The 17,529-nt window shown below is 51.9% G+C and overlaps 2 protein-coding genes across 6 annotated transcripts in view; one reads left to right on the forward strand and one right to left on the reverse strand.

The window, feature by feature from the left end:
- LOXHD1 (lipoxygenase homology PLAT domains 1) overlaps window positions 1-4,639 on the forward strand; it is a 202,709-nt gene extending 198,070 nt beyond the window's left edge. For all 4 annotated transcript variants that reach the window (XM_067699194.1, XM_067699191.1, XM_067699192.1 and 1 more), the window contains one exon: window positions 2,708-4,639. In XM_067699194.1, coding sequence (XP_067555295.1) covers window positions 2,708-3,188 — 481 coding nt within the window. In that variant the 3' untranslated portion in view covers window positions 3,189-4,639. The remainder of the gene's footprint in view (window positions 1-2,707) is intronic.
- An 8,080-nt stretch (window positions 4,640-12,719) lies between these two features.
- Window positions 12,720-17,529, reverse strand: part of ARK2C (arkadia (RNF111) C-terminal like ring finger ubiquitin ligase 2C) — a 106,232-nt gene continuing 101,422 nt past the window's right edge. For both annotated transcript variants that reach the window (XM_067699201.1, XM_067699200.1), the window contains exons 7-8: window positions 17,310-17,416; window positions 12,720-16,801 (exon numbers count right to left, since the gene is read on the reverse strand). In XM_067699201.1, coding sequence (XP_067555302.1) covers window positions 16,684-16,801; window positions 17,310-17,416 — 225 coding nt within the window. In that variant the 3' untranslated portion in view covers window positions 12,720-16,683. The remainder of the gene's footprint in view (window positions 16,802-17,309; window positions 17,417-17,529) is intronic.

Raw genomic sequence — 17,529 nt, forward strand, 5'->3', positions numbered from 1 at the left:
TTTGGTGATCTTATAATTACGTCTATTAGGAAACATTTCCTTATAACTACACCAGTGAATATTTTTCAGCCACTAAAAACAACAAATTAGGTTTCCCTGGTGGTGCAGTGGTTAAGAATCTGCCTGCTGGGCTTCCCTGGTGGCGCAGTGGTTGAGAGTCCGCCTGCCGATGCAGGGGACATGGGTTCGTGCCCCGGTCCAGAAAGATCCCACATGCCACAGAGCGACTGGGCCCGTGAGCCATGGCCACTGAGCCTGTGCGTTCGGAGCCTGTGCTCCGCAATGGGAGAGGCCACAACAGTGAGAGGCCCACATACAGCAAAAAAAAAAAAAAAAAAAAGGAATCTGCTTGCCAATGCAAGGGACAGAGGTTCGAGCCCTGGTCCAGGAAGATCCCACATGCCGCGGAGCAACAAAGCCTGTGCACCACAACTACTGAGCCTGCACTCTGGAGCCCGTGAGACAAAACTGCCAAAGCCCACGTGCCTAGAGCTTGTGCTTCTCAACGAGAAGTCACTGCAGTGAGAAGCCCACGCACTGCGATGAGGCATAGCCCCCACTTGCTGCAACTAGAGAAAGCCCGAGTGCAGCAACGAAGACCCAACGCAGCCAAAAATAAATAAATAAATTTATTAAAAAAAAAAAGAAAGATTTAAATATGTACCAGAAGACTTGGATCAATTCCCAGGAAGTATTGTTGAGTGAGAAAAGTAAGATATGGGAAGGAATGCATTATATGCTGCCATTTTGTAAAGGGAACACTGATGTCCCGAATGTGTCTGTGTCTATGTGGGTCTGTGCAGGGTTGGGTGAAATGGAGGGAAATTTGGCAAGATACATCTACAGCTGTTACATGGGTTATCTGAGGTGAAGGCGAGATGCAGGAGGGGTACGGAAAGAGAAAAAGGAGATAGAGCCAAGCAAAAAGGAAAAGAAAAAGAATACATTTAGAAGAACACCCATATGATCACAGGATTTTTGCATTTATATAGAATTATGTATATTAGTGGGCATTTGCATAAAGAAATACATTTTAAGTGAATGTTTAAGCAAAGAATGCGATTATATCTCCCTCTTAGAAAGTATGGTATGTAACAACAATCTAGATTTATCAAGTGACGAGTTGGGGGCAGAGAGATCTCAAGACAGAGTAATGATTTCTTGTGAAGTGTCTTTAAACGGCTGGCTTGTCAGGTGGCCAGGCAGGCTGTCTCTGGGCCCCAGCTCTGTGTCAACTTGTGCAATGACTTCTCTTCTCCAAGCCTTCATTTCCTTTCTGTGAAATGGGAAGACGAAGTCTACGTATGACTCAGGGTTGTTGTGGGAGTTGATGAGATGCACGAATGCAAAGTCCAGGCATTTAGTGAGCAAGCAGAAAACCAAGTTCTTTTTGCTGTTATGTATTTTCATCTAAAAATTGATTTTGCACCACTGGGCACGCCCTTTCAGGGCTGTGTTCCTGAAATCATTAGCCAGTGCCAGGATTGCTTATTTCCAAAGCTGTTATTTCCAAAGTGATTTGGATGGGAAGAAAACCATGGCAGTCGTTCAGTCCAAACCTCTAGCACTGCCAATGGGAAAATCAAAGTCACGTAGGTAGTAGGTGGCAGGGCTGGGGCAGACCCCAGGCCCCCTTACACCCTATGCAGTGTTTTCTCACTGTGCCCTCTGACTTCTTTCTTGGTAATTATTGGACTCACTGTCATTACCCAGAGGCTAACATTGTGGTGGGGGGAGGGTGTAAAGAAGGGACTTTTTGGTCCAAGACCATTTCTCTTGGCCCTGGACTTGCTTCTGTTTGTGGTAGCTTCTTCAATACTTTGTACTGAAGTACTTTGCACCCCTTTGTACTATGTTGTCCATGAGCACATGCGTGTGTGTGTATGCACATGCAACACACACACACACTCATAGTTCCACTCAGCCAAGTGCGAGGGTTTTGGGAGCACACATTTCATAGCTACTTTTCCACTTGGCTTTGCCTGAGATCGTTGTTCTGGATCCCATAGCGCCTCTGAAGGTGACAACACTGGGTAAAATCATTCATCGGTCCCTTTGAAGGGGCAAGGGGATCAGCCTGGTTGGCGTGGAGTGAGCTTAGAGAAAGGCAGACAGCAAGTCAGAAAGGTAAACGCTGGGAGGAGGGTCGGATCATGTAAGGTCTTGCAGGCCTTTGTAAGGTGGTGATTTTTATTTATTCTGGGAAGCCGGTGGAGGGCTCTGAGCAGAAGGACGACATTCTTGGGCTTACATCTCCACAGGGTCACTTGGATGCTGTGGAGAGGAGTCACGATAAGTAGCGAGAAGCAGGCAGACCAGTTAGGAGGCTGACACGTTCCAGGTCAAAGGTGGTGGTGACTTGGATGAGAGGGGCAGCAGGGCGGAGAGTGAGAGAGCGCATGCTTTTTCAAGTGGGCTGATTCTGGGCCTATTGTGAAGATGGGGTCAGTGGGAATTGCTGGTGGATCGGATGTGGAGTGTGAGGGGAAAAGGAAAAGGAAAATCAAGGAGCAACTAAAATTATGAAGATGTCACTCCCTGTCAACTTTCAGATAAACGAGACCCATCTTCACATTTTAATGCAGACATTTCCCGCCCTAAGATCCTGTCACCTGGGGAAGGAACCACTTGTGGATGCGCAGGTCCTGGGGGAGGGCGTGAGCCTTGGCTGGTGTGCACTAACCTCCCCGACTCCCCCCGCTTCCAGTTACTTCTTCAACTGCGACTGCCTCATCCCCCTCAAGAGGAAGAGGAAGTACTTCAAGGTTTTCGAGGTCACCAAGACCACGGAGAGCTTCGCCAGCAAGGTCCAGAGCCTGGTGCTGGTCAGGTACGAGGTCATCGTGACGACGGGCTATGAGCCAGGGGCGGGCACCGATGCCAACGTCTTCGTGACCATCTTTGGGGCCAACGGCGACACGGGCAAGCGGGAGCTGAAGCAGAAGATGCGCAACCTGTTCGAGAGGGGCAGCACCGACCACTTCTTCCTGGAGACGCTGGAGCTGGGCGAGCTGCGCAAGGTGCGGCTGGAGCACGACAGCAGCGGCTACAGCTCCGGCTGGCTGGTGGAGAAGGTGGAGGTCACCAACACCAGCACCGGCGTGGCCACCATCTTCACCTGCGGCAGGTGGCTGGACCAGAAGCGGGGCGACGGGCTCACCTGGAGAGACCTCTTCCCTTCCGTATGAGGGCTAGAGGCCCTCGCTCCCCCTTCCCACCAACTTGTCCCAACCACACCCGCTCCCCCCCACCTTGGCTTTCAGCAGTCCTTTCCCGAAAGCCTCCTGGAGCTGGGACTGGGGGCCAGAGCTCCATGGTCCTTCAGAGGCCATTGTGGGCAACGGCTTGTGGGGTCCTACACCCTCTCGGGTCTCCTGGATCCAGATGAATCCATCAACCTGTGGCATAATCCGTTGCTGCACAAAAATAACTTTTTGCATTTTCTTTTTCAATAATAGCAGTGACCAGGCTGAAACTTGCTGCCAGGTGTGGATGGGAAATTGGGGCTTCACCCAGGGGATAGATGTGGGGAAGAAGAGGCCATCAAGATGATGTATTTTAAGCAAAAACTAATTAACACTATTTTCCCAGAAAAGCTGGGCTAATTAAATTATTACCAACCACACCCTGCAAAGGACTCATCTGGGCATCTGCTCACTTAGATATGCATCCTTTTTCCCAGTTTCAATAAATCCAGGGGCAAACAGAGAAAAACACCAGGAGGAAGAATTTTAGCTGGAAGGATTTATGACCCTGTGAACAGGTACACGAGTCTTTCTGTCACTTTACAAAGGACGCATTGCCAAGTGCTGGCTGGCTGCCCCAGCCAGTGATAACACAGTTGAGAGCCGGAGACCTGAGCAGGTGATAGGGTGCGGGGAATAGGGGGAAGAAGGTGCCTGGAACAGTGCCTGGAACTGCCTGGTCCCTGCTGCACCCGGGCTTGGAGGGGAGGAGGGCATCGGTGGTGTTTAGAGCTACGGCTTGCTGTGGGCAATGTGGACTGAAAGCTGAGAAGGGACTGGAACAAAATAAAGATGTGGTCTCTGCCCTCAAAGGGGATGTGACCCTGATGGAGAGGCAGCAAGAGAACCATATACTCATGTGCATGCACAGATGTGCACGTACACACACACACACACACATCCTGATCAACAATCACAGCTGGAGTGCAGTACAACTCAGCCCCTGACTTCTGATTTTCCTGCGGAGGCAGGGGTGGGACTGAGCAGAAAGGTGCATCAGGCCAGGAAGACTTCCTGTAGGAGGTACCCAGTACCAGGATTTCTGCTGTGTCACCATGGACCCTCTAGCCCAGACAGGTGTAAACTTGGTGAGGCTTCATGGCTCTGAGCTCTCGGAGACCCTTGGAGAGAGGCTGTGGCAGTAAGCACAGGCCCGGAGGCAGCAAGAAGCAGTCTTGAGTCCCAGCTCTTCCTTTTCCCTGCTGGGAGAGCTTGAGCACATTGCCTCATCTCTTAGGCCTCAGTTTCCTCATCTGTCAAATAGGAAGAATGATAATACCAACCTTGTAGGCTACTATGAGGACTACGTGAGTTAAAATGCAGACAGTTAATTCAGCGCCTGCACTGAAGGGTTTGTCCATCATGTTAAACAAGCAGGACTTAAGGGGGCTGGGGTGGGGTGGGAGAGAAGTAATCATTAAATAGCTTTATTTGTATCTTTTTCTGGAGCCGGTTCTTCCCTTGTCCCTGGATGAAAATTAAGGCAAGCCTCATAACTCTTCTGGACTCTCATAGGTAATAAAACGTCCAACAAGCACTTTAAAGTCACAAAGTCCATCTCAGTTCTGTAATTTAAATGTGTGGCTCCAGTACAAAGGCCAAAACATTCCACTCAGAGTTGAGCCTCCTCCCGTCCCCCAGTTCGGTCCTATCACAAGTGGTAACGAGAGTGAGTGAAGAGCGAGCGTGTGGGTGTGTCGATGTGCACACAGGTGTGTATGTGTGTATGAGTGTGGGGTCAGCCTCACCTCTCGTCCCCACCTTGCCCTTTTACCCCTGCTCCCCGCTCTAGCTGACCCCGGTTTCCCACCCCTGGGGGGCAGGGAAGAGAGGTGACGAGGACAGCTTCCTGTTGGGGGCGCTACTGTGGTCAGTGTCCTTTCTGGACTGGCAGCTGTTTGGAGCCTTCCTCCCATGAGCACTTGTGTGGGTTCTATCTCAGGCCCTTCACCACCCCCACCACCCCCACCCTGTCTTGCTTAGGATCTAAGACACCCAATAGGATGTCGTCTGGCATCCTTTGCTCTGACAAACTCTGGGCATTCAGACCACTTGTCTCTGCCGTCAGTGGCCGGTCAGCCCATCCCTCATCCCCACGATTTCTCTGGACACATCCCTCTCTCCAAATAGCCCCACTGAAACCCCAGTCACTAGCCTTGGGCAAAGGGCAGCCAAATGGAAGGAAGGAAGGGAGGAAGGAAGAAAGGAAGGGAGGGAGGGAGGAAGGGAGGGATACTCCCAGCCCACCCTCAGCTCTTTCTGAAAATCCTGCCCTCGTATCCATGGCCCCTTTCTCAGGCTCTCCATCCTCTGTCATACCTGGAGGACGAGGCTCAGCTCAAAGTTAAAATCGCATTCTGCCGTGTCCTCTGGCAAGTGCCACTCAGTCTCACTATGGAATGCATCATCTATTGTCTTGTGGAACCAGCCAAGATTGGATGGGAAAAGCCCCTTGTTTCGTCAGTTGCTGATGTGTTCAATCAATGTTGGCTCACTCTTACTGGAATAGGGCGGGTCTGGTTTGGGGACATACCCCATGACCTGAGTCAACTTTCTTTCCATCCCTTACCTTCCCTGCCTCCTCTGCTTCCCCTCAGGGGACTTGTTAAGATCAGATGAAACTACTGCTGTGAAAGCCCCTTCGAAACCGTTATGCCTTCCGTTCATCCGGGTGCACTTCATCTCACACAGGGCACCCCCCGACCTGCCTCGTTCCCCAAGTTCTCGGGACCTGGGCCGGTTGCCCACAGATCTGTGTCCAGCATGTTACCCTCCAGCAAGGCCACACCCACCATACCCTCTGCTGTGCCTCCTCTGGGGCTGTTCCTGTGCTCTTAAGTCTCCTCACCACCGTCCACCCCTCCCTCCCACCCTGTTCTGAGGCCCCAGGCTTGGAGGGTATAATGGTCAGTAAAAAAAGTCAGACAGAGAAAACAAATACGGTATATCATCACTTAGTTGTGGACTCTAAATCAAACAAACAACAACGACAAAAAACAGACCAGACCAGTCTAGCCTCCCTGCTTTGTAGGGGCGGGAACTGAGGACCAGAGCAGGCCTCTGATTCACCAAGGGTCCCACAGGGGCAAAGCTGCACTTGCACTCGGCTGTTTGACTCCCTTCACACTCTGCGGAGGTGGGGGAGACATGCACATCGGTGGAACGGGGAGTCTTGCAGAATCCACGTGTGTCAGTTCCCATCCCCACAGCCCTGCGTCTTTGCGCTGGCACTGCCTTCCCTTGGGACCCTACACTTCTCCTTCCTCCACCCAGGCTGCAGGCAAAGGTCGAGGGAGACCCACTTACCAGGGTGTTGGGGAGAAGGGTAGAGAAAGGAGGAGTCCCTGCTGCCCTCTGCTCCCACCTGTTGCTGCCCCTGAGCCTGCCCTCTGCCCTGAGGAAGGGGTTCCTAGACACCCGTGAGAAGCCCCCAGGGGAGGGCTCGCTCAAAATCTCACCCCGTCTGCCTCTGGGCTGGGCTTTACCTCTCAATTCCTGCCTCTTCCTTGCAAGCCGGCACAGGAATTCCCCTTTTGGCAGGGCAGAAAGGAAAGCTGGGATCGGGAGGAACAAGCAGGGCGCCCAGGGTGCAAACTTGAGGGAGGCACTAGACCTCAGGCTTGTGCAAAGCCAGGGCTGGCACCCGAAGCTGGGGTTTCCTTAAACATTGCACCCAGGGCATCTCTCTTGCCTCACCCTCAGCCCTGGCCCTAGAAGAAAGACAATCTTCTACCCAAAGCCCCCACAAAGCTCTGTACCCCAACAGTCCGAATTCCAAGGCTGAGACCCAGCAACCAGCCATGGGGAAGATGATGACATACCCTTCTCTTGGGAAGGTCCCTCCTGAACCCCTCTCACCCTAAGGCCCCTGCTGCCGACATGGCCCCTGGTCATCACTGGGGTGGTCAACCATGGCAGGTGGCCCTGGATGCCACCTCTCCTCCAGCCAAGACCAACCCCCTCACCAGGGCTCTGGGTGAAGAAAACAAAAGATTTTTTAAAAGGATGGCTTCTTGAGTGCCAAGGTTTTATATCAGTGTGATCTTTCCTCCCTTGATTTAGAGATAAGTCAGCATTAAAGAACATTTGGAGAGAACCTTAAATGTAATGCTACAAATACAAACAAAGTACTTCCAAATAAATATCCCGGGGGTCCGCATTAAAGAAAAGAGACTCATTCGCAGTTAGCACAAGCTACTTACACAGGAGCTGTTGCACCGGCGTCTAAGAAACACTTGCTCTTAAGCAGGTTACACAAAAGCCTTCCATCTTATTTTCTCAGCTCTTTGGCTGAACAACACTTTTCTTCCAAGATTTTGATATAAGTACACTCAGCCCGGTTCAGATACACCCCTTCTTGAATTCTGATTATGTGGGCTCCAATGGCATGAGGCCAGAAGTCCTATGGGTGCCCCACTTCCTGAGGACCCTTGGTGTTGTGTGTCTGTCCTGAACAGGTGCCCCCATTAGTCCCAGCCCCTTGACAGAGCGCAGCACCAAGCATCACTCACCCACAGACACCCAAATGCCCTGAGTGAGGCAAGATAAAGCTTCCAGGGACAGGTGGGGGACCTCAGCCCTGGACAAAGGGAGCAGTGGAGCCTAGAGGAGAGGAGATGTGACATGATGGGCCTGAGTGAATGACTTTTTAAGGGAGGAAAGAACATTTTACCCTAAATTTAAAAGGGGAACTTTGGGCCCTGGGATGGTGGAGAGGGTGGGAGGCAGTGTTGGTAATGAGCTGCAGGGAAGATGCTTCCAGCCTTGAGGACTCAATGTGGCTTTTCTTCTAGAATCTCCAGCTGAATGTGGAAAAGACTTTTAATGGAGCAGCGATTCCCAGTGTCTTGGTGTTGAGGCCTCAGCCACCAGCCCTCCTACTGGATAGACAATTACCAGTGGCTGACCATGGTGTGGAATGGCCAGAGGGGAAGAGCAGACATTGATGGGGCCTGGGAAACTCTCCAGGAAAAGGAGACGGAGAGAAGGACAAGAGGAGAAATGCTATGGAAGGCAGGGATTTAACAAAAAACAAAACAACATCACCATCATCTTCTACATGGCTAATATTTATGGAGTGCTGACTATATTCCAGACAGTGCCTTACACACGTGAGCTCATTAAATCCTCAGAAAGACCTATGAGGCAGGTGCTATTGTTATCCCCACTTCATAGATGAAGAAACAGAAGCACAGAGAGTGTAAGTAACTTGCCCAAAGTCACACAGCTAACAGGTGCCACCGGAAGTCCAAGGGCAGCGGTTCTCCTCAAATGAAATGTTAGCTGGAAGCTCAAGGTATGTAAAGGTGGAAGAACTTCAGCTGTGGCTGGTTGGGGGCAGGGAGGGTTCTGGGACAGAAAGTGCTCAAGAAGTGCGGGCCCCGCGGGAAGGAACCCTGCTTGCAGGTGAGGTTACGTGCAGGGCAAAGGGGAGTGCGGAAAGGACAGTGCCTGGCGGGGAAGGCTCTGGTTTTCTGCCTCCAGGTAATGGAGAGTGTGGGGGAGAAGAAAGGGCCAGAGGCCAGGTGTCATCTTGGGGCCACGCAGTGTCTGCTGGGGTGCAGCAGCTGGGGAGGCCTGGGAGTGAGGCGAGGACAAGGTGCAGGTTAATTTGCTGGGTCACCTTGACTGGCCACGGGGCGCCCAGATTAAACATGATTTCTGGGTGTGTCTTTGAGGGTGTTTCAGGTGAGATGAGCATCTGAACTGGTAGACTCAGTAAAGTAACCAGCCCTCCCCTGTGTGTGTGGGCCTCATCCAATACCTGGAGGGTCTGGATAGAGCCAAAAGCAGAGGAATGGAGAACGTATCCCCTTCCTGCCTGTCCGCTTGAGCTGGACATGGGTCTCCTCCTACCAGTGGGACTGGGATTTTCCCCACCGTTCCCTAGCTCTCAGGCCTTCTGGACTCAGACTGAATTATACTGTTTGCTGTACTGGGTCTCTAGCTTGCAGAGGGCAGATCATGGGACAGCTCAGCCTCCAGAATCATGTGAGCCCATTCTTCCTCAAAATAAATCTCCACATATATAATATACATATGGTATATAATATATATCATATCAATCCCATTGGTTCTGTTTCCCTGGAGAGCCCTGACAACCACAGCTGGACTCTGTCCTCCTCGACCTCCTGAGGGTTATGGAGACTACGCGTCACGGGAAGAGCTTGGGTGATTTCTGAGAAGTCTGTCCTCCTGGGCACTGAGATAGGAGGTGGGAGAGGGGTGCAGATTCGCAAGGCTGCCCGTTGGCCCACGTGTTGGATGGGCAAAAAATCCGAGGAAAGAGAGCCACTCCCCCAGCCCCAGAAGGCCAGGACCCAACAGAGATTAAGTAGACAAGGACAACAGAGGCAGTCCGGGGAGATGTTGGGGGAAGGAGCCTGGTCTGCCATCCTCATGCTTACATTTGGCAAACTGGGGACGGGGAGTGTCCACATGGCTGGCTAGTGGCGGGGCAAGGACTAAGAAGCTATGGTTCCTGAAGGAAGAGACACAGGTGGAACTGGGTGGAAAGCAGCAGACAGCATTTTGGGTCATCTCACTCGGAGGAGAACTGGGGATTCTGAACATTCATTAACCTAAGGAAAACCACGGACTCTGGTTAATAATAATGTATCAATATCGGCCCCTCCACTCTAGCAAATGCATCTAACCAAGGCAAGATGTTAATTACAGGGGAAACTGGGTGGCCATGAGAGAACATATGGGAACTCTCTTTATTTTCAATTTTCTGTACACCTAAAACTGTTCTGAAAAATAAAGTCTCTGACTTAAAAAAAAAATAAGTTTATTAATATGGGTTCTGCTTGCAGCTTATGAGAGAAAGCCATCTTCCAGTCCACTGACCCACACTTTTCTGAGAATAGACTCTAGACACCACAAAGAGTGTCTGACTTTGGGCTCTTAGGAAGGAATAAAAAATCCACTCCAACTTTCAAAAATCAAATCCCTTCTCTCCTATGGAGAAACTGAGGAGTCTCCAGTTCAAAACACGAGCGGTTACATTTGAAATTGATCAAAAATGGGAACTTTCCGCTTTAAGATCCATAAAGTTCAGGAAACAGGTTAATGAGATGATTCTTCACAGAATAGAACAGGTTCTTTGAGAGATAAAGAGGTAAAAGAAAATAATAGATAAGAGAGGAGGAGGAGGGAGAGGGAGTTGGGAGGGGGAGAAGTGGGGAGGCTGAAGGGGCGGGGAGGGAGAAGGGAAACAGGTGAAGCACAGGGAGAGGATGAGGAGACAACAGACACTGCCCCGTGTCCTGGATGAACACAGGTCTGTGAGCGGCTTTCTCTGGACGTTTCCTGGGTGTGCACAGAAATAATCACCCTCCACGAGTGAGGTGTAGTTAGCAATGCAGTTCATTTTTATTAGTTATAAATAAAGTACAAAAAATCCACCAAAAGTGAATCTAAGCATTTACACAATTCCTAATGTCTCCGCCTTTTCATTGATGCACTATTGCTTTAATATTCATAATAAATATTCTTCTAGCTTTCTGCTATAAAATAGTCTATGTAGCAAAATGTTGCACAGCACAACAGAACAGAACAGCAGGAGGATTACAAAAAAGGACAATCAACACTGAGGATAATCCTTTCACTTACCAGGGGCAACCAAATTACCCCCTCGAGGGCCTGGTGTCGCTGGCTCCAGAGCTGAGACATGAGCCACTGGCAAGGCCAGGGGTGGGGCTGGGGAAGGGGAAGGCTGGGGTGAGGAAGGGCGGGGGACAGGCCAGCCAGGGCAAAGGGCACTTCCCACTCCGACCCCACAGAGCAGCATAAGGCATGTCTGTCCAGGAGCCCTGCCAAGGGGCAGCGTCCGCCAGGCCCCCTGCCAAGGGGCAGCGTCCGCCAGACCCGGCAGTGTGGTGGTTATGCACCAGTGGGCAACTCCACAGCCTGCCTTCACAGAAAGCAGGTAAGCACGGCTCCAGGGTGGAGGCAGAGGGGAAGCTGGGCAGGCAGCAGGCCGGAGGCCCAGGGAAAGGGACCCACAGTCCAGCCAGAGCAAAGTTGGGGCTTAGGCACCCTGCACGGCCCAGCCACTCTTACAAGCCTGGCCTGGCAGCGTGGTGAATCTGGGCCTCCGCTCCCTTCCCAATCAGCACCGTCCCAGGGGCCTCATGTGGAGGGTGGATTTCTCCACCACGCAAAGGCAGTGATGTCAAGAGGCAAGAGGGAAGGATGAGCTGGAAAGAAACGGGAGGAGGCGAGGCGGGACGAGGCTGACATGCAGAGTCGGAGCAGCTCAGAGGCTGCCCCTGGGGACAGGGACCTCCGCTTTCCTTTTGGCTCAAAAACTGCTGGGCTCACCGCTGTGCCAGGCTTTGAAGCTACTGCTTCCTCAAACTCTCCCCTCCCACTCCTCCTGGGGGGCAGTGAGATTGGAGGCCCACACCCGTTCTCCACAGCACTCCCTCCTGCCCACAGCCCCCTTGGAGCAATGGCAGAGGGTGAAGGAGATGCTGGGAGGAGAGACCATGGGTCCAAAATCTGTGCCCCAATCTGCTGTCAAGGGCGATGCCTCAACAACAAAGCCTCCTGGAGAGGGTAGGATGGGGGTGCCAATGCCAAATGCCATAGTCTGGGGCTTATAGTCTGCCAACCCCGTCCCCATATCTAAGAAGACACGGATTTTAGCTCACTCTCCAAATGACCACTAAACCTGTGAAAGCACATGTCCAGGGATGTGTCCACCCATCTTGCTGCATGTAAAAGGACAGACATCCTTCCAGGTTTCTCCTTTGAGCAAATCCGCTGGATAAATTCTCAGTCCACTCTCTTCCTCTCCTCACCTCTCCTTCCCTGTACCCTCCCTTTCTTCTCTCCTAAGAGGATGAGGGAGCACAGCGTGGTGGGCTCCCACCGGCTCTGTGTCATATTCTATCCAAGTCTGAGGGACCCTAGAGAAACCCTCCAGTTCACCTTCCTCACCCCAGCCCAGAAAACTGAGACTCAGGGAGGCCAAGGGACTTGCTCAAGGTCACGGGGAAGTTTGCAGAAGAGCTGCTGAAAACCCAAGCCTCCTGACCCCCGGTTCGGAGCTCGTTCTAATAAATCAGGCTTTTGGCTCTCAGATGCTCCTGCTGGTAATGTCCAAAGGACCCAGTTCTGGAACCAGAGAGATTTGCAGCGCAGGTGGAGAGAGTGCCCCCGGACCTTCCTCTGAGGATGGGGGCAGGGTGGCCTGAGGTGTGGAAACAGGGAGAAGGAGAAAAGAAACAGGCTAATGATGGGGGGTTGAGGAGAACGGGCAAGGATAGCAAGTGAAAGGCTTACCCCAGTCTGCTGACGAGTGCAAATTATATTTATATATGTGCTAAATACAGTCACTATATTGGAGTTTTTCACTAGGATCACAGCATACAGAATCAAAGGTTTGCATTTCGTATGGAATGTATCCAAAGAGGCCAGCACCACAGTAGGACAGCTTGCAATCACACACCCTGATAGTCTGGACGAAATAAAGTTCGCGGAATTTTATTTAAGTTTTTTTTTTTTTTGTATTCGTAGTTGTTTGTCATCGTACCAATGCATGCAAAGCATTCCACTCCCAGAAACAACGCCAAAATGAGGTAATAGGAGTAATAAAAAAAATTAGTATCCTTTCTAAATAAATAAATTATAATTAAAAATGCAAAACAACTATAAAAATAATTAAATAAGAACCCACGATATCTACAAGTTAGTCATAAATTATGATTGTTAAATATAAGGCATTTAAACTCACAAAACCCTGTAAACTAGCAACGTGCCATGTTTTTTGTTTTTTGTGTTTTTTTTTTTTTTCATTTTTGTTTTTCTATCAGCTGAAATCGCTCTAGCATTTGCTCTACGCGCGCGCAGGAGATGAAACACGAGGGGGGGACCTGACAGACGTTGCTACAGCCCCACGCGGGGAGTGTCTGTCCCGCCGGTAGGCGGGGGCTTGGGGGATTTCTTCAGGAAAAAAAAATCTGGTGCTTTTTCTTCACCGTTGAAAAAACTGTGCTTGTTCATTAGGCGTAAAGAGTTAAGAATACTTGCACGGAGGCTGGAAACATTTGCAGAAGAGGAGCTTGAGTCCCGCCACGGGTAGGGGGCGAGGGCTGGGCCAGGGGCCCAGCTGGAGGAGGAGCCCAGGCTCCGCCCCCGCCGCGCCAGGTGGCCTGGGTTTGTGGGTTTCAAAGATTGGCGTCCTTGGCGACCCGCTGCGGCCAGGGCTGCAATGCGGCAGGAGGCCCAACTGGAATCCTGGGGCAGCTGTCGCCCCAGAAGGCACTCATGCGTCTCAGTCAAGAAGGGGTCGAAGGACGACAGGGGGCTGAAGCCAAAGCCTGCCTCTTCTCCAGTCTTCCCAGGCTCCCGGACGTCGAGGGAGGGGAAGCACAGACCCCTCTCCTCTCTTCTCACCCCGCCTGGCTGCCTGCTGAGGAAGCGGGTGGCTGGGAGGTGCCCACCGGCAAGGTAGGAGGGCCCCAGAGAGATGGGCATGGGGGGCTCCAGGATCTACCCGCAAAGTCAGAGCTGACCTCTCCCCTCTGGGTGACCTTCACCCCACTCACTGGCTAACGTTAGCCTGGGGCACTCAGGGAGCCTGCAGAGAACTGGGGGGAGGAGGGGACCCATCCCACTCTCAGCCTATGATACAGGCATTAGTGCCTTCGGGGAAGGTTGTTGTCAACAGCTTGGTGGGCACAGAGCTCTCCCACCTTGAAAAATGTGTTGATGTTAGGGAGGATCAGAGAATGTGATTGTTGGAAGGAAATTTAGCAAGCATCCAATCCAACCTCTTTGTGTGCAGCTGAGGAAACTGAGGCCCAGAGAGAAGGAGGCAGGTTCTAGAGCTGCCCACTTTGTCAGTCAAGAGCCAAGACGGAAGCCAGACACCAGCTCCCGTTCCCTCCGGCCTCCCCACCAACCCACCACCTGCTGGCCTTGCAAGCCAGCCTGGGAGAGAAGAACAAAGGACTGAGACTAAGTGGGGAGTGACCTTCCCTGGACCACCCTGCCTACCTCTGGGTCAAAGCAGGGTTAAGGAGAGTTCCCAACTTCCTGGGGCTGCTAGTAACTAGCTCTCTCCAAAATCCTGACAAGTACTTTCCCACTCATGGGCTCTCCAGCCGTTGGCCCAGGAGACACTGTTCACACACTGCAACCACTGAATGGGACAGTACAATGCTCGTGCCATTAACCTCGGATCAGACTAGCCACCCTTTGCGCACTACTGCCTTAGCTCCTCAACTGGACTGTAAGCTCCTGGAGGCCAGGGATGTCGTCTCCCTGGCTGTTGTCTCCTCCAGAACCTGCACTGGCAGGTACTCGGTACGGATGGTCTTGGGCTGAGTGAGATCCTTGAGTAACCCTCCTTCCAGAAGCCATGACCCCCACTCTCTGCCTGCAGGTGTCCAGAGCAGCCATCCCTCCACCTGACAGCTCCACATGTACTAGAAGGTTCTACCTCAAGCCAAAATCTGCCTCCCCATCATTTTTACCCATTGGTCCTGGTTTTACCCTTTGTAAGCAAAAATGCAGACTCAAATTTTCTTAACCTTATGGAATTTCTTCATACATGTGATAAGTATCCTGTTCCCCTTAGTCTTCTCTTACTGATATAAAGGCATTGAGACTGGGGCAAGGGGTGAGGGGAGGGGGAGGCTCTGAGGGCAGTGCAAATGCGAGAGAGAAGGAGTGAGCAGGAGAGCCAAAGGAAGAGAGCAGAATTCTAGCTGAGCTGGTGTTTTCCACAGATGGACAAAGAAAGTTGGGTTGGGGTTGGAATTTGGTGGACTTTCGCATCTCCATTCTCTTGTCCTCCCATCTCTCTGCTCCCTTTGAGATTCAGAAAAATTATGGAGTGGTTCAGAAAAACACACTGTATGGTGTCACTTGGAACTTCCAGGTCTTGTCTCCCACCACCCCCATCCCTAAACCCCAGGGAAGTTCCCAGGAGAGAGCACAGAATGCGTTGGGCAGAGTGTTAATCCTCACAACATCTAGGTGAGGTAGAAGAGGTGGAAATGGGGATGCACTGTTGTTTCTCCCCACTGTAAGGAGAAGGAAACTGAGGCACAGAGAAAGAAAGGGACTTGCCCAAGGTTATTAAAGAGAAAGAGCCAGAGGCTAGGAACACAGGGCCTCCCAAACCCAGCCAAGGTGGTCTCTGGGCCAGGGCCATCTCTGAGGGACTTCATCAGGATTTGAGACATTCCAAAGGAAGCTCAAGGTCCTCCTCGAGGTCCACGGTGTTTGACCTCAGCCCTTGCGCGCTAGCTGAGAGCACTTTGGCCAAGACCAGGTGTCCATCACCTATGCTACTTTACCTTTAGCATCTGGTTGATTTTTTGCATTAGAGAGGCAGTGGCCAAATGGCCTCTTTGCGACAGGGCATAAGCACAGCCAAAAGGAAGAAGCTGGCGTGAGCAGGGGTATCCTGGCTCCGAGGAACCTGGGGCAGCTCTGGCTGAAAGCTGATGCCTCCTGGTTCAATGTGGAACTGGGGGGGGGGGGGATGGTTGGAGCTAAGTAGATGGGCTCTGGAAGTGGGGAGCCCTCCTTCAAGACAGACCTCTCCCCTTCGCCTACTCAAATGCTGCCTTCCCAACCCCGGCTGAGCCCCTCTGAGGCCCATCTAAGTCCCCATCTGCTCCTTTTCCAGTCCTCCTCTTTCCTGGACGCCCCTCCACGCTCCGTGCACTGTAAACATGAGAAAAACAAAAGCCAAGAGAAAACAAAAACAAAACGAGAACCCCCTCCCGCCTCCCAACCTGGGTGAAAAAAAATCATCCTTTTTCACCGTAAACAGGATTTGGCTTTTTTCTTCACCTTTGATTCCTTTTTCCTTTTCTCTCGTAAAGACGGGAAGATTCGGGCTGTCGTTGGTTGGTTCAGTCAGGCACCAAAACAAGAAACTCAATGAGAACTATTTGGTGCGGATTCGGTAACAGCGACATGTCCACCACAGATGACTAGAGCACCACACACAACATTTTTCTTAAGCTAACATGCTCTGGCTGCCATCCACAGAATTAGCTAGAGACCCCTACATGGTTTCTACGTGGTCAAGAGGTATATATACAATCCTTCAAAGGACAGGATTGAGGGGCCGGGCTATCAGCTAGGACCTGCAGGATCACATCTAGATTCTCAGCAGCATGGGCCCCCCCTTCCCACCCCTGCTCCGGGCACTGCCAGCTCCCTCCCTCCCGCAAAGCAGGTGGATGGACATGGACGGACGGACGGGGCAGTCACCACTCTGGACAGGTGGGCCTCCCCCACCCCCTCCTTTCCTCAGACACGGATACCACCAACTCCTCTTTCCACAAAATGTGCTTGCAGGCTTTTCCTCTACATCAAATGGCTCAGAAGGCAAAGTTTGGCTGCAAGGGCTATGGCCGTGGGGGGACCTGGTGAAGGAAAATGGGGTGTCCACTGGCTAATTCCTCCCTCAGCTGTCAGCTCCCAGTTGTGTCTCAATGTCCACTCGGCAGATGGGGCATTTCTTGCTCATGGCGAGCCACTGGTCCACACACAGTTGGTGAAAGAGATGCATACAGGGTAGGCGCCTGGAAGAGAGGAGGGTAAGTCGGAGGAATGGTCAAGGAGAAGGGCCCCGGGCTGTGCCAGGCGCCAAGGGACACTGGCTCTACTCGGGGAATGAGGAGACTCACACCCAGGACCACTGGGGGCCTGGCCAAAGAAGGTTCTGGGGGCTCTGCCACGGAGTAAGGCTGTGGCTAGGATGGGAATTCATGACAGGAAGGAAAGCCCCAAGGCCCTCCTCCTCCTGGCCCTCCAGATCGACCTGAAATGAAGCCAGGACTTTGTGTGAGGTCCATTCAGGCCAAATGTCTCTCTGTTCTCCTAGCTTTGTGTCCGGGAGTCCACACCATGGGCACCACACATCTAGAATGTTCCACACCCCACCTTCCTAGGACAACCACAGAGCACACTGTGCACACTTGGCACGTTCACACATGTGCACAGGCAAACAAACACCCCTGACACACGGTGCAGGACTGATCACCAATCCCCATGAAGGAAGAGGGGGGACTCAAAAGGCGGGGCTCCTACCTCACATCTTCTCCATCTTCCAGCAGAGACAGACAGATCGTGCATTTCTCATCTGTGTCTGACTCCTCCCCCTCTTCCTTCTTGCCCTTGCCATCCTGGGGTCTTCGCTGTGTGAAGCAGAGGAAGAGCACCGACTCACCTGGAGGCCCCTGTCTTTCATCCACAGCTGCCCCCTCCCTTTCAGCCTCCTTTCCCTGTGAGTCAGTCACTTTTTTTTTTT

This window comes from Pseudorca crassidens, chromosome 12 (assembly GCF_039906515.1).
Source record: "Pseudorca crassidens isolate mPseCra1 chromosome 12, mPseCra1.hap1, whole genome shotgun sequence".
Lineage (NCBI taxonomy): Eukaryota > Metazoa > Chordata > Mammalia > Artiodactyla > Delphinidae > Pseudorca > Pseudorca crassidens.